The sequence below is a fragment of the Micropterus salmoides genome, unplaced genomic scaffold (assembly GCF_014851395.1).
Source record: "Micropterus salmoides isolate LMB-PRFRI ecotype aquatic unplaced genomic scaffold, ASM1485139v1 Ms_hic_scaffold_19, whole genome shotgun sequence".
Classification (NCBI taxonomy): Eukaryota; Metazoa; Chordata; class Actinopteri; order Centrarchiformes; family Centrarchidae; genus Micropterus; species Micropterus salmoides.
In genome coordinates, this window is record NW_024041039.1 from 22,532,675 (window position 1) to 22,546,702 (window position 14,028).

General features: G+C 41.2%; 1 protein-coding gene across 7 annotated transcripts in view; it reads left to right on the top strand.

Annotated features, from left to right (window-relative positions):
• The window catches only part of ralgapa2 (Ral GTPase activating protein catalytic subunit alpha 2), a 99,098-nt gene that overhangs the window by 32,611 nt on the left and 52,459 nt on the right, over positions 1–14,028 (top strand). For 5 of the 7 annotated variants that reach the window (XM_038729436.1, XM_038729434.1, XM_038729433.1 and 2 more), the window contains exons 5-19: positions 315–358; positions 578–758; positions 938–1,053; positions 2,159–2,297; positions 3,751–3,959; positions 4,833–5,072; positions 5,335–5,514; positions 6,026–6,160; positions 6,313–6,461; positions 6,626–6,737; positions 7,097–7,334; positions 8,124–8,297; positions 12,782–12,904; positions 13,689–13,774; positions 13,876–13,966. In XM_038729436.1, coding sequence (XP_038585364.1) covers positions 315–358; positions 578–758; positions 938–1,053; positions 2,159–2,297; positions 3,751–3,959; positions 4,833–5,072; positions 5,335–5,514; positions 6,026–6,160; positions 6,313–6,461; positions 6,626–6,737; positions 7,097–7,334; positions 8,124–8,297; positions 12,782–12,904; positions 13,689–13,774; positions 13,876–13,966 — 2,217 coding nt within the window. Of the gene's footprint in view, positions 1–314; positions 359–577; positions 759–911; positions 1,054–2,158; positions 2,298–3,750; positions 3,960–4,832; positions 5,073–5,334; positions 5,515–6,025; positions 6,161–6,312; positions 6,462–6,625; positions 6,738–7,096; positions 7,335–8,123; positions 8,298–12,221; positions 12,369–12,781; positions 12,905–13,688; positions 13,775–13,875; positions 13,967–14,028 lie in introns of those variants that run through there. The other 2 variants (XM_038729438.1, XM_038729437.1) reach the window with 2 other exon arrangements.

The following is a 14,028-nucleotide window of genomic DNA, read 5'->3' on the forward strand; positions in this document are numbered from 1 at the left end:
CACAGACCTCTTCCGTGCAAGGTATTTAGCAATCAGAGCAAAGTCTCATTTGATTACAGCGAAACCAGATTGCCTTCGTGAATGCATGTCGCTGCCAACTGATGTTAATTTTCATCAGGAAAATGTGAAGCCTTGCCACTCTCCCCCATAGTTTGTCAGAACCACCCATCAAGGTCAATTTGCCTCAGTGGTGATGACAAGCGGCTCCCCTCCCTATCAGCTTTGTGCTGTTTGTTGTGTCTGCTTGTTGTGTAGGAGACTTCTGTTGAATGTTGGGATTGCAAAAGTGTTTGACAATTTTTTCTTTCTTCCAGGTTCTATTCTGAAAAAGCTTCTACACACTGGAAATTCATTCAAGGTGAGTGGTGTTTTCAATGCCACACGGTATAAAAAATCACCACCTTCAAGCTGCAGGATGCACCGTAACACTAATGTGAATGTTAACGGTCAAAATCTGGCTACAAAATGGGTCACATTTAGCTTTAAAGAAGGATTCCACATATTTCTGTGTCAACAAGATTGTTAAAGTTAGTCTCTTTTGTGTATCCATTAATATGTCCAATCTCCTCCTGTCTAGATCCGCTGTGAAGGGATCCGTCTCTTCCTGCTGTGGCTGCAGGCCCTGAGGGACAACTGTGCTGAGGAGCAGTTCCTTATCTTTGCTTGTCTGGTGCCAGGATTCCCTGCTGTGCCCTCTTCAAGAGGGCCCTGCACCCTTGACACCATTATTTACAACCCCTTTTCCAACCCCCCTGATGGTGAATATGAATGCTTCTACAAGTGTGAAAACATAGATTTTGACGTTCATTGAGCCTGTGTTGTGACTAGGGTCCTGGAACAAGCTACACTGATATTGGTATACACTGATATGCACTGATATATACACTCAATTTTTCCTTCACGTAACTCAGGTCTTTGTATCTGTCAATCTGAGCAGCCAAGGTGGTGCCTGAGGAGATTACCCCGCTGGTTCCAGCTGTGGTAGGAGAAAAGGTTGCAGATGACCAGACCTGTTACATCCTTGAAACCCTGCTCAAGTACATGGTCGTCCAGGTAATAACTAATAATACTAGGAAAGGACTACTACTACTATCATTATTATTAACCTTTATTTGTATAGCACTTTTCCAAAAATTAAACTTGAGTTTTTTACATGCAGAAAATGAAAAAGGAGTAGCAATAGGTAGTAAAGGTAATATATGCGGTACACAGATACAACTAAAAACACACCAGTAGAGAGATACTATCAAGAACATAACAAAAGTTTACATACAAGTGTGTACCGAAAAATAGGAATAAAGGGTAATACAAGATAAACACAGGAAATACAAAGACCTTTCAATGATTTCAGACTTGGCCATACATAGGGAGTCGCATAAAAGCCTGTTACTAAAAGTGTGTGTTTTAGAAGGGATTTAAAAGATGAAACAGATTCTGCTAGCCTAATTTCCTCAGGCCGGCTGTTCCAAAGTTCAGGCGCCCTTATAGATTTGAGGCTGGACATGTGGAACAACCAAAAAGGGCCTTGTTGTTATATTGTAGTGCGGGGTTGCATGTAAGATGGAGGACGGGATTCTAACTGATCAGTGGTTAAGTTGCCATGTGTAGTTGCTGATGGGGCAGACATGACCCTGATTTATCTTTTTTGCCAATTTTTGTTGGAATTACTTTTGAGGACTTTATTGGCTGTAATTTGACTGAAATGACTCAATTCATCTTTTTTAACAGTTTCAATTTTATAGTACCCTTGTGGGAGGCATCTCCTTTAAGGTTCCTGTGCATAACAGTGTTAAAAAAACAAGAATAATCTGAACAAACACTGGTAATCATGGCAAAAATACATCAGCTGTGTGTTCATGGGCATGGTGTTTATGTGAGTGCTCAGGTAGTTTGTTATCCCTGACTTGTACAGCGGTAAGATGAAAATACATTGTCAGCTGTTGTGTAAAGTTGGTGTTGTTAAGTTAGTAAAGTTGGAGCTAGGTACACATGATCTTATGTGTACCTAGCCCAACCCATTTCCCTCTGTATACGTTTTGTTAGAGGAACCTTCAAACTATTGTGTTGCAGACAATGTACTGTCACTGTCTGAATGATGCTGGAACCGTCTCCTCTCCCTGTAGCCTGACCTTGTCTGCCTTTGTGCTCTTTCTGTCAGGCTTCCAGTTTAGAATGGAAGAACAAAGAGAACCAGGGCACAGGCTTCAGGTTTCTCTTCAGCCTGTTCAAGAAGTACTACCTTCCACATTTATTTCCCTCCTTCACCAAGCTTACAAATCTCTACAAACCTTTATTAGGTAAGCTGACATACAGTATATCTATATATATTTGTCTTTGTGCTGAAGCCTTTTCAGATTGAGCATTATGTTGCTGCAAAGGTACACACACTGTACTTAAACTCAATAGTTGCGTTTTGGGTAGTAAAACCTCAGTTTTGTCTGCTTAAGTTCTGGGTCTGCAGGCACTCATTCTTGCCGTCTTGTCCCGTTATTTGGGGGGGGCATTATTATTATTATTATTATTATTATTATATTCCAACTTGGGTTAATTAATGTAGTTGAAGTTGCAGGCATGATCACTCAATCATGACTGGACCAAAATAGTCATGTGACACACGCAGTTTGAAGACAATAAAATTGGTCGAGGGAGTAATATTTACAAAGTATAGGTACAGATGTCACTCATTAACGCTAGTTTTGGTTTCGACCCACAAGCGGCGCACTTGAAAACTGAATCACGGATAAGTTTATTAAACACGGTGACTTTATTTCAAGCGTACTGCTGATGGAGAAAGTCAGCAGAGACACATACAGAGAGAGACAGAAAGAGGCGGAGCAAGCCAGCGTCTTTGCCTTCAGAGACCAGAGGTGCAGGCTAGGTGTGTGTGAGTGTGGGGAGAAGAGAAGAGGAGCAGATACAAGTAGTAAATAAACACTAAACTAAGGTGGAAAATGACCTAGATAACCTACTTTCCGCAGTTACACTGTCTTAATGAGACAGTCCGGGAAGCGTATCGCAGACCCAAGAGGGATACAAGGTATCGGTTTCAGAACTGTTACAGCCCTAGTTTATACCGTTTTGTTGTTAGATCATTACATGCAGAATCACTACTTAAACAATATTTTAGGAACCGTATTTAACAATATTCACTCTAAATTGACTAATACAGCATGGGCTGTGTGCAAAATCAGTGAGTGAGTTGTCTTTATAAAGAAACGCTTTATATTTAACAGGTAGTAGCTTTAGCAGTAAGTTACTTTTTAAAAATTTTATATCCCCGAATTACACTTGGGGTTACTTTGCTATTAATTCATGGTATGCCTCTTGGCTCCGTGAATTGTGTGGAGTGGAAGCTTTTCAGTTAGTGAAACTGCTTATCATTAAAATGTGGGTTTTCAACTATGCAGTAACTATATAAGTTAAACTACACAAACAAATATTTATTGTTTACACTAGGAAATGGTGTATGATGTGTGCTGGTGTAATATGAGACCCTAAACAACTGATTATAAAACAGAAAGTATTACAAGTAAGCAGTATAATAATTGTATAAATACTGCTTTTTAGGTTGCCGAGTTTAATGGTTGAGTGAACACATTTTGATTCAGCTGGAAAACTCTGAACGTAGCTCACAGCAAGATATCTGGAGCGCTCTCTCTCGCTCTCTCTCTCTCTCGCACTTTTCACCTTTTGTCATTTTTTAACCCTCCCTCTGTCGCCATCCTTTACTCTTCTGTATTGCTCAATTAGACCTGCCCCACCACCGGCCAAAACCCTTGTATGTGCCAGTGACGCGGAACAATGAGAGCACCTTCTGCACCAGGGACCAGTACCTGGCACCCCGTGTGGCCTTTATCACCTGGCTGGTCACCTTCTTCCTGGAGAAGAAGTACGTCAGCAGTGCTGCTGCGGCGCAGAGCGTCAAGAATGGCACCGAGGTCCTTCCCAAACTCATCCAGGTGAGCATGACAGTACCATTCTGTTGATTTCTCATACTTCGATGGAGGATTAATGGTGTTTCCGGAGTTGTAAGCTTGTAGAAATATTATATTCTTTAGCAAACACTTTTTTTGCAGTAAAATTAATTCAAGATCTACTGTTAATTCAGTATGTGTATATATGTTATGACAGTAGCAAACATCTAGAATACTTTATCACAAAAATAGATTTTTATTCTTAAATATTTTTCAAGCACAAACACAAGTCAGCCTCCAAAGTCAAATAACACACAATTACACAAGTGGGTAAGGGTGAGTGATATGGCCAAAATCTTCTGTCACGGTGTATGTGATTGTATAACGCAATAATGGTACATATCACAATACAGTAATTGGTCTGTAAATTCAATTAAATGGTTTAAATTACCATATCGTACTTTATCACATTTGATGATTATCTGGAACTTCCATACAGTATTCACAATTTCACTCTCCGCCATGTTTTCTTGTCATTCTCTTCTTCTGTGGCAGCCAGCTTAGAAGCGTATTACTGCCACCTACTGTCACTCTCACTTTACATGAGAATGTGGTGAACATTCTTGCTGCCCAAATCACGTTATCTGGCGTGGCAGCTGGATTCGCAAGATCACACGAGAATCCATTCCTGATTTCCTACATAGCCTTCCCCAAATGTATATAGCAGAGACAGTGAGGGATGGAAAGCGCCTGCAGTTGAAACAGTATTGCTAAATCTCTAACAGTAGACACATTTCTACCTTCGCACAAATACGTATGTATACTAGTCAATGAGACTTGAGAAACCAATTACTTAACTGTGCAGAGGCAACCCTGTAGCATACTAAAGGTTTCTCATTGTGTCTCTGTGGCGCCCAGACTGTCACTGCAGGCAGTAGCAGCCAGGAGAAGGATAAGACATCAGATGGGGATACAAACGGGCCAACGGGGGAGCCTGAGAAGAGCCACTCCAACAGCAGCACGCTGTCAGATCGGCGGCCCAGCGATTCCAGTTTGTGTAGCATTGAGGAGGAGCACCGCTATGTCTATGACATGGTCCAGGGCATCCTGCTTTCCACCAGGGACAATGTGAATTTTGTCAATGAGGTCTTCCACCAGGTACAGTGGAGTCACCAAGCAGTATCTTATTATATGAGGTTATAAATATTAATTACATTGCAGTTATTGTATAGTTTTCATTTTGGATCATGATTAGAATGCAGACTGAATGGTGAGAATGTGATAACATGTACTATGTTGCCCTCTGCTGGCTGTTTGTTAACATAACTTAAAGATCCCTCCTGCTACTAGGCTACCTTTTTAAAACCATTCATAATAGTGTAATAGTTTAAATAAAAAGTCCACTATTTTCCCTCCTAAGGCTTTCCTGCTGCCGTCCTGCGAGGCATCAGCAACCAGGAAGGTGATCAAAGTGTACAGGAAGTGGATCCTGCAGGAGAAGCCAGGCTTCATGACAGAGCCTGACACTACCCAGGCAGATGACATGGATGACAGCTCTGAACAGAAACTCACCACAGAGACTAACAGCATGCACGCACAGGTGAAACCCTTGATACAAACAGCCAATTAAAATATATTTTCCTAGCATACGCATAAGTATTCTAATCTTGTGATTGATTATTATATACTAAAAGGTCAAAATGATTGGTAGTACAGCTTATATATTTCTTTAAATAATACATATTATGTGCACACCTATGGACAAGCCTAGTTTTGATGTTACAAGCATATTAATATCATATAAAAGGAAGTCTCTTGTAAATCATGTGACTGGTTAACTGATCAGCACACATCAGCAATTTTACTTTTTTAGCAGTTAGAAATACATTTTAAATGTATTTGTTAAATGTGTGTGATTTTAACTTCAGTTTGACAGAAATTATAGAATTACATTACATACTCACGTCTCAAAACAGCATAGATAAACAAGTTAAGACCACGGGATGTATTTCTTAACAAACATGCAAGGTATTTTAAGTGTATATCATCTGTCTTAATATCTCAGCTTATGTCTACTAACCAGTAAACTGGCTTGCTTTGTCTTCTACCAGATGATAGAGAGTCACGGCCACAAACGGTCGTCCAGCTGGGGGAGGACTTACTCATTCAGCAGCGCCATCAGTCGGGGCTTTCTCACTGAGGACCAGAACAGGAATATCAAGGCTGGTATCCAGCCCACACTACAGGTCTGTCTCTATGTTCTGCGGTGTGTTTGTATCCTGAGAGCTCAATACTTATGTATGCAGTTTGTCTATTTTTACTATTGTCTTACTTACTTTGTTTAAGTCTTTTGCTGTTTGCTCAACCTCACTGTGTCTTTGTGCACTTGTGTGTGTAGGTGTTCCTGACCAACTCATCCAATGTCTTTCTGTTGGAGCCATGCCAGGATGTACCTAAACTTCTGGATAACCAGGTTGAGGTGTGCAAGGGTGTTCTAAGCATCTACCGGCACATGATCATGGAGCACACAATGAATACACAGACGTGGTCAGTGAAATATTCAAACACACATGGAAGTTGTTGTTTTTGTTTCATTGTTTGTTTTTTCAGTTTTTGTGAGTTATCCCTTCATGACTCTCAAATGTCATCTTTTTATGATTCTTTATCACTTCATCACTTTACCTTTTTCCTGTTGTTGTGATTTACCGCAGGGAGCAGATGCTGCAGGTCCTGCTGAGGATAACTGAGGCAGTGATGAAGAGGCCACAGGAAAACCAAAGAAAAGACAGCTTTGCTGAAAGTTTAGCAGCTATACTCTTTAGGGTGTGTATTTGGATGCTTAGATTTTACATTGATACTGATATACGGTATTGTATTCATATGAGAAAAAGGAGGAGGGAGAGAGTGTGGATATGTCATCATGGCTCAGTATACTTTTACAGTAGTACACTGTAATTACTTTATGAGTAACCACCACAGTTTATTTCTCAGGAGCCTGTATGTACTGGGTATGGGTGTCTTGGGTGGATTGGTTGTAAACAAAAAGTCAAAGAGACACTATACCAAATTAGATGTATCAGTGTGAGAATTCTGATGTCACCTCTGATCATGGGCTGGAAGTCATAGCTGCAATCCTGTCTGTCAATTCTAATCCGTCTTTCCTTGTCTCATCTGGCGTTCAGACCATCATTGTGGCGTGGGTGCGAGCCAACCTGTGTGTATTTATCTCCCGGGAGCTATGGGACGAGCTGCTGGCAGTGCTGTCCTCTCTTACCTGCTGGGAGGAGCTGGTGACAGAGTGGGCCAGCATCATGGATTCGCTGACAGCTGTGCTGGCACGCTCTGTTTATGGCCTGGACATGGCCAACCTGCCTCTGGATAAACTCAGCGAACAGAAGGAGAAGAAGCAGAGAGGACGTGGTGAGGGGGAGAAATGGGGGAAAATATGGGAATTGGGTTAGCTAAAATTTGGAAAGAAAAGATAAAAAAATGTTTGAAACTGACTTTTGGAAATCTTATTCTGATTACTTTACAGTGGAGCCTTATTTTTCCTACATTTTACTTTAGGATGGTTAGTTGTCTTTCACATGAATAAGTAATTTCTGTTGATCAGTTACTCCCTTGTTACAGTTATTCAGTTATTACAAAGCTTCCACCAAAAGAACCTGAGTTGGTCAAAATAACATTTGTGAAGCCTTTAAATGTCTGAGCTCACACTAATTGCACTGAACCTCACTTGCATAGATTTGTGAACATAATCTGTACATCATGATCCCTTGCTCAGATGTGTGTAGCAGTTTAAAACTGTTTATTATTTAATACTGTTTATTTATCAACAAGTATATTTTCACAAAGCTGAACATTCTCTTTTTCCAGCTTTTCAAATGAGAAGACGTGGATTTTTTTCTGTTTCTCTGTGACGTATTAACTCCCCAACTTCCATCCATCAGCCTGTGTCTTTTTTGATAGTACCACTGGTCCCAAAGTCAGAAATGTTCAGATACTACACATTGGAGCCTGTTCACTTACTTGACAATGAGCTAGTTCAGATAACACCCACAGTACATGCAAGTTTAAGGATATGGGCAATCAGGCAATTATTGACAGCCAAGCCATTAGTCTGTATATTGTTATAGTCAAATGACAAGTTTTTTAAGGTCTAAAATACCATAAATATTCTATAAGCCAGTGTTGTTCTCTGTATATCAGGAGTTTTCCAGGACTCCCAGAAGGCAGCAGCAGTGGCACGTTCCTTCTCACTGAGTTGGAGGAACCAGGGGGAGCAGATTGGAGTTCAGGAGCCCATGAGGATTCGCTCCGCTACTACGTCGGGAGCTCCAGGTGTAGAGACAGCCCGTAATAATGTCCGACAGAAGGCCTCTGGTATGAACTTTTTATAATCCTTGTATAATACTGACTTTTATACAAGGGGGGTGATGGCGCAATGGATAAGATGCCTGCCTTTGGTGTGGGAGACCCGGGTTCACCTGAGCAAGACACTTAACCCAGACCTCTGACATGTATAGCAATTGTAAGTTGCTTTGGATGAAAGTGTCAGCTAAATGAATAAATGTAAATGTTTGTATATCCATGCTATAATAATCTCCGGGCTTTGTTTGCAACACAGCAACACATTACTGATAAGCTTCTGGAGCCCGACCTCAAACCACAGGATTTATCAGGCTTATTGACTGCATATGAAAGCCTTCAGACAGGTCCATGTGTATGTTAGCCCAGGTGTCGTTGAAAGGCCCAACACCAAAGACAAAGAGGCCAACAGATGGCCCCCATTGTTCCCCTCACATGTCACTGGCCAATGTCAACATGTTTCCATGTCAGCTCGATTGCAGGCACAATCCACCCGACAGCATGTCAAAGGCCAGCTTTGGACACTCATTGTCATTAGCTCAGTTCAGACACCGCAAACACCCCTTATCTGATAGGAATGTGGCAGGCTAATTATAAGTTGAGCTGGAAGGCAGTAGAGTAGTAACTAGCTGCAGTGCCTGTCTTGCTTGTCTTAATTTTGTCTAGACAGAATCTTAATGTGGAGGATAAAAGACAGAGACGATCCCTTTTCGTTGCCTGGCCTTCCGCCCCCCCAATTACCACTAACGTACTAAAATGACGAGCTTGTCGAGCTAGGAGCAGATGTATTTGTGCCTGAAGGATGAAGTCTTAGAAGGGGTGTGTGTCTGTGTGCTGCATCTATTATGTGTCTCGTGTGCATGTTAATGCACCCATTCTGTTTATTTGTGTCTGCGTACAAGCAAAGACGGACATTAAACACTACCGCTTCAAATTCCCTTCCCTTTCTTTGGCCTAATTGGATTTCTCCCACATTGATCTTCAAAGGCTCGACAGCCCTCCTCCCAACTCCTCAAGAGAAGGCCCACACATCAATTGCACGGCAGTTTTTGATAGTTTCATTAAGAGTGTAATTAATGCTCATTAATATGCATAAATGGGAAGCAGTGGCAGGCTGTAGCAGAGACAATGTATCTCTCTCACTGAAAGGCATAATTAAAGTGTACTGCAAGCAGAGAACGTAACTGTCCTCTTTCATTGCTCTCTTTGAGATTAAGCCTGAAGTGCTATCCACACACAAAAGCAATGCCTCAGCATTGACAACTGTCAAAACTTGGTTGTACTTGAGCATGCAAATACAAACTAATATTGTTCTGCGATAGTCTTGATAATGGAGAAAAGGGCTGGATATTTCATTATGGTATTCATTAAGTTTCTACAACAACCCAGTTGAACAAGGTATCAGGTATACCTTTTACTAATTTGTTTAAATTGTAATATCATAAGATGGTGTTAGATGGAAATAAGATGGAAATGAAAATTTACTTGGTTTTGGTGCACCATTTAGATTGGGGATCCTAGACAAAATCATCTCATTTTCCTTTTCTAAATACATAAGAACGCAATACACTAGTCTAAGAAACAAAAGCGGCACATCTTTAAACAGGGTTTTTGGTTAATTCATATTTTTTTTGTGACAATTTCAAGATTATCAAGAGTGACAAGTGACAAACTAAAGTTTACTCGAGGTGCCGTATGAGGTCATTTTTAAGTGCATCAGTTTTATGTCAGTTGAATCTCACCAATAAATCAGATGGCCGGACCAATATATCGGCCAATATTACCTTTGAAGATATATCGGTATTGGCATATATGTTGGGCAATAAGCAGCAAGAAACTGTACTACAGAAATTCCAAAGATATAGACCATATGTTTGAGGTCTTTCAGTAACAGTGTCTCCATCATATAACTTGTCCACCAGAGAGCTCTCAGTAGTAACCTTTCAGTCGATTTACCCAGCACAGCATATGTATTATGGGATATCATTCCCTCTTGTGGCCTGGTTGAAGATACCTCTGTTCTTATGCTCTTCACCTCATTAAAGTTAGCTTAGTGGCCCATAGACACCTGGCTGGCTCACTTGTTGTGTGGCTACGAGGTCCACAAACTTTGTGTCGTGGAATGAACACCAAGCCTTCGCCGTTCAGCCCTGGAGAGGCAGGTCAAGTTTGTGGAGAAAGTCTGACGGCAAGGAACTTTTGATCGAAGTTCCCGCTGGCATCTGGGCTACTCTGTTCCACAACCATGGTGTGGGCGGTCCTACAGCCCTCCTATCCGGGCAGTGCAGGTTCTCCACATCTCAGCTCACCATGCTTCATACATACCAAGCCATATGTCTGGTGGAGTTTGGGACACTGATGCCCCCCGACGGTCTGCTGGTGCCTCTTCTCAGTGAGGTCGGAAATGCCATGGATTACATTATCCCCATGTCCAGCTGTGCAGAGTTGCCATGGGTTACCAGTTACAGTTCCAGGTCAGACCACTCCCTTTCCTCCTCTCCATAATAAGCGCAGTTGTAGGGGACAAGGCAGCCACAGTGCTGAGGCAGGAAATAAACACTCAGTTAAACAAGAGAGAAAGTGATTCCCGCTTCAAAGGTGAACAAAAGTTGGTACAGTTGTTAATTTCGTTGTTCCGAAGAAAGGGGCAGGAGTTTTGTCCCATTCTAGACCTGAGATTGTTAAACAGATGAACTTGCATGTTCAAAATGCTATCACCCAGGCAGCTCCTGAACACGATTGGCTTGGGGGACTTGTTTGCAGCAATCGATCTCACAGACACTTACTTTCATGTAGTGGTACACCCAGACCACAGGCAGTTTCTAGTGTTTACATTCGAAGGCACAGTCTACGAACACCTGGTGCTGCCGTTCGACCTGTCACTTGCCCCCTGCACCTTCACCGCTCATCTTCGGGAGAGGGGCGTTCACATTTTAGTCTGTCTGGATGGTTGGGCTCTGATAGCGAGCAAATACCAACTGCCCCCTATTATTTTCCATAATGGACTACAAAGTGCCTCTGGGAATAGGTACGCTAGCGCACCCGTGGCCCATCTCGCTCCTGTATGCATTTACCCCAGTGGACATGATACAGCCTGTTCTGGGGATTGTGCGAAGTCATGGTATGCCGACATAATCAGTCTGCTGGCAGCATGGCCCTGGCAGCTTAATCTGTTCATCTGCACCCAGCACTTTGGTGTCAGGACCGAAATATACTCTTTATACCCTTTTTAGTGCTCTATTATGGACCTTCCTTCCTACGGTTTCACTCCGGTTCAGTGGCTGCTCTGCGGGGTGTGAATACATGTGTTGTATCAAGTGACTCGACTGAAAGGGAACGAAATGTTATGACTAACATCTGTTCCATGAAACTTCAAACTACCTACATTTATTACTGTTTAGTATTTATATGTTATTTTATTGTATTTGGGGTGTTTTATTTAATAGTGATAATTTGTTTTAATTTTGTTTTTTCTATGAAAAGCACTTTGTAACATTGTTTTAAAGGACGCTACATATATAAAGTTGTTTCTTCTTCTTATAAAACTCTCAGACATCAATACCAGTGTCTGTAATCAGTCAGGCTTTAGTCTAAACAAATGTCAATGTGATGCTGCATTTTACACAAATACTTTAATCAAATGGTTTTCTTCTGGTTCAAATCATATTTACAATTCTTTCTCATAGTTGTTGTTGTTTTTCTGGAATTTTTGTCTTATATTCAGATTTCAACCAATGCCAATTTGACCATGTTAAGGTCAAGCTCTGGTTATGCTGCACTTGATTTACTCTGTTTTCCTGATCAGGAATGTTTTTATTAACTGAAGCGCCTTCGTAGCACTCTGTACTTTGCTGTTATTGAATACTGTCTTCTTCCCTGTAACTCTTTTCTGTTTCCATCTTTCTTTTTTTTCTCTTCTTTCTTTTTCCCTGATGGAAGCTAAGCGAAGCCAGTCCATCAGCAACTGTGTTCATCTATACGAGGCTTTGCCCACTACTAAAAGCGTTCCTATGCTGCTCCACACTGTGAGCTCTTTCTTGCCTGGTATCTCTTCTGGTAACTCTGCTTGCTCTCACAGACTCTCAGGTAAAGTGTATTCTGAGAGCTGCTTGTGTTTGTGTGTTTGTGACCTCCACCCTGCCTTTCCATCTATCAATCATAATCTGTCATATGCCGCCAGTTTCTGTGAGTGTTGTGACATTGTTTTGGAGCAGAGAGGTTTATGTGTAACAGGAACTTAAGATTGTCTTGTTCTCACTTACTGAAAAATGTGTGGGAATACCATCTATAACAAGAATACGTCTGCATGTGTGCATGTCCTAATTTCTCTCCACTGTTCTCATGACTCTGTAAGTTCTTTACGTATTCTTTTACTTCAAGTCCCTAAAGATAACAAATGACATATCTTGGCGTGTTTCCATGTGAAGGTCTGTGTTACAGTTTTTGTTTGGTCTTGTGGCCCTGCCTAACAATCTGTCTTCGTTTCTCCTGGCTGTCAGATGTGGAGGAGTGTCAGCTGTCAGAATGTGGGGGAGAGGAGGAGCTGGGAGGCGGGGATAGCCCTCTGCCACGTAGCAGTAGCACCTCAGACATCACCCAGCAGCTGTCTGACACTTTGCCAGGTATATACAAACTTTTTCTAATTCCCCACATTTCACTTCTGATCTGGACTGAAATGACACACATTGGGGTTGTATAAAAAAGAGATTTAGCTAAGCTACATGTAAGCCATCAGGTTATTCAAAAAAGGAAAAAGTAATTTGCCAGTTGAGTTGCCATTTTATTAATTACACCTGTTACAATTAGTGAAATCCAATTTAATAGTCTATCTTTGTTGAGCCTTTTATTTGTTGTTGACACTGGGTCAGATATTATTGGTGTGTAGGCCATAGTTAGTGGCGGTGGAATAGTATTAGACATTGGGTCTGGAATATGAGGCAATCCTTTGATGGATACATATTGCAAAATTGTACATTTTGAAATATATGTCGATGTGACATCTGCTGAAAGCTAATATCTGTGAAATTAAATATTTAGTATGGATCTCTGCATTTCATTTTTATTCATGTTTACCACCTATAAAGATTATGTGGGGAAACCTGGCATCTAGGGTGTCATGGATTTTGATGCCTTTTTATGTAATTTATATTTTGCATTAGTTTATTTGACAGGCACAATGCTCATTGATCAACAGGAAAAATAGAATTGTAAATGAGCCAGAGTTAGCCTTGAAAAGCAATTTTCATCTACTCAGCCAGGCCGGATGTTAAAAAGGAACCCTAGAAATATTTTTGCCAGTCCAATTAAACTCAAGGACATAAACGTAGCAGTACAGCGATAAAAGCTTTTAAGATAATTTAATTCTGGTTTATCTGCCTATTTGTAATATCCCCTGTTGCACTTCAGCCCAGAAGAGAGAGTACTCCCCTACTTCCTGCGGCTCTGATACCAGGACGTCTGAGGGGAGGAGAGAAAGCAATGAACCACCAGTGGTGAGAAGAATCATCTTGTATTATAGGATTATGTCAAAGAAATTAAATAAGATTTGCCCAGACAAATGTCTATTCTTTAATGTTTGTTTCTGTATTCCTAGATCCTCATCCGGCGGAGCAGCAGTCCACATGAGACAGAGTGCAACGCTGAGGGACACACAAACCACACAAGACCCAAGCTCAGAGAGAAAAGTTAGACATTGCATCACAAATTATTTCTTTAAAATGATCATGTCCATGATATCTGTGTAGCT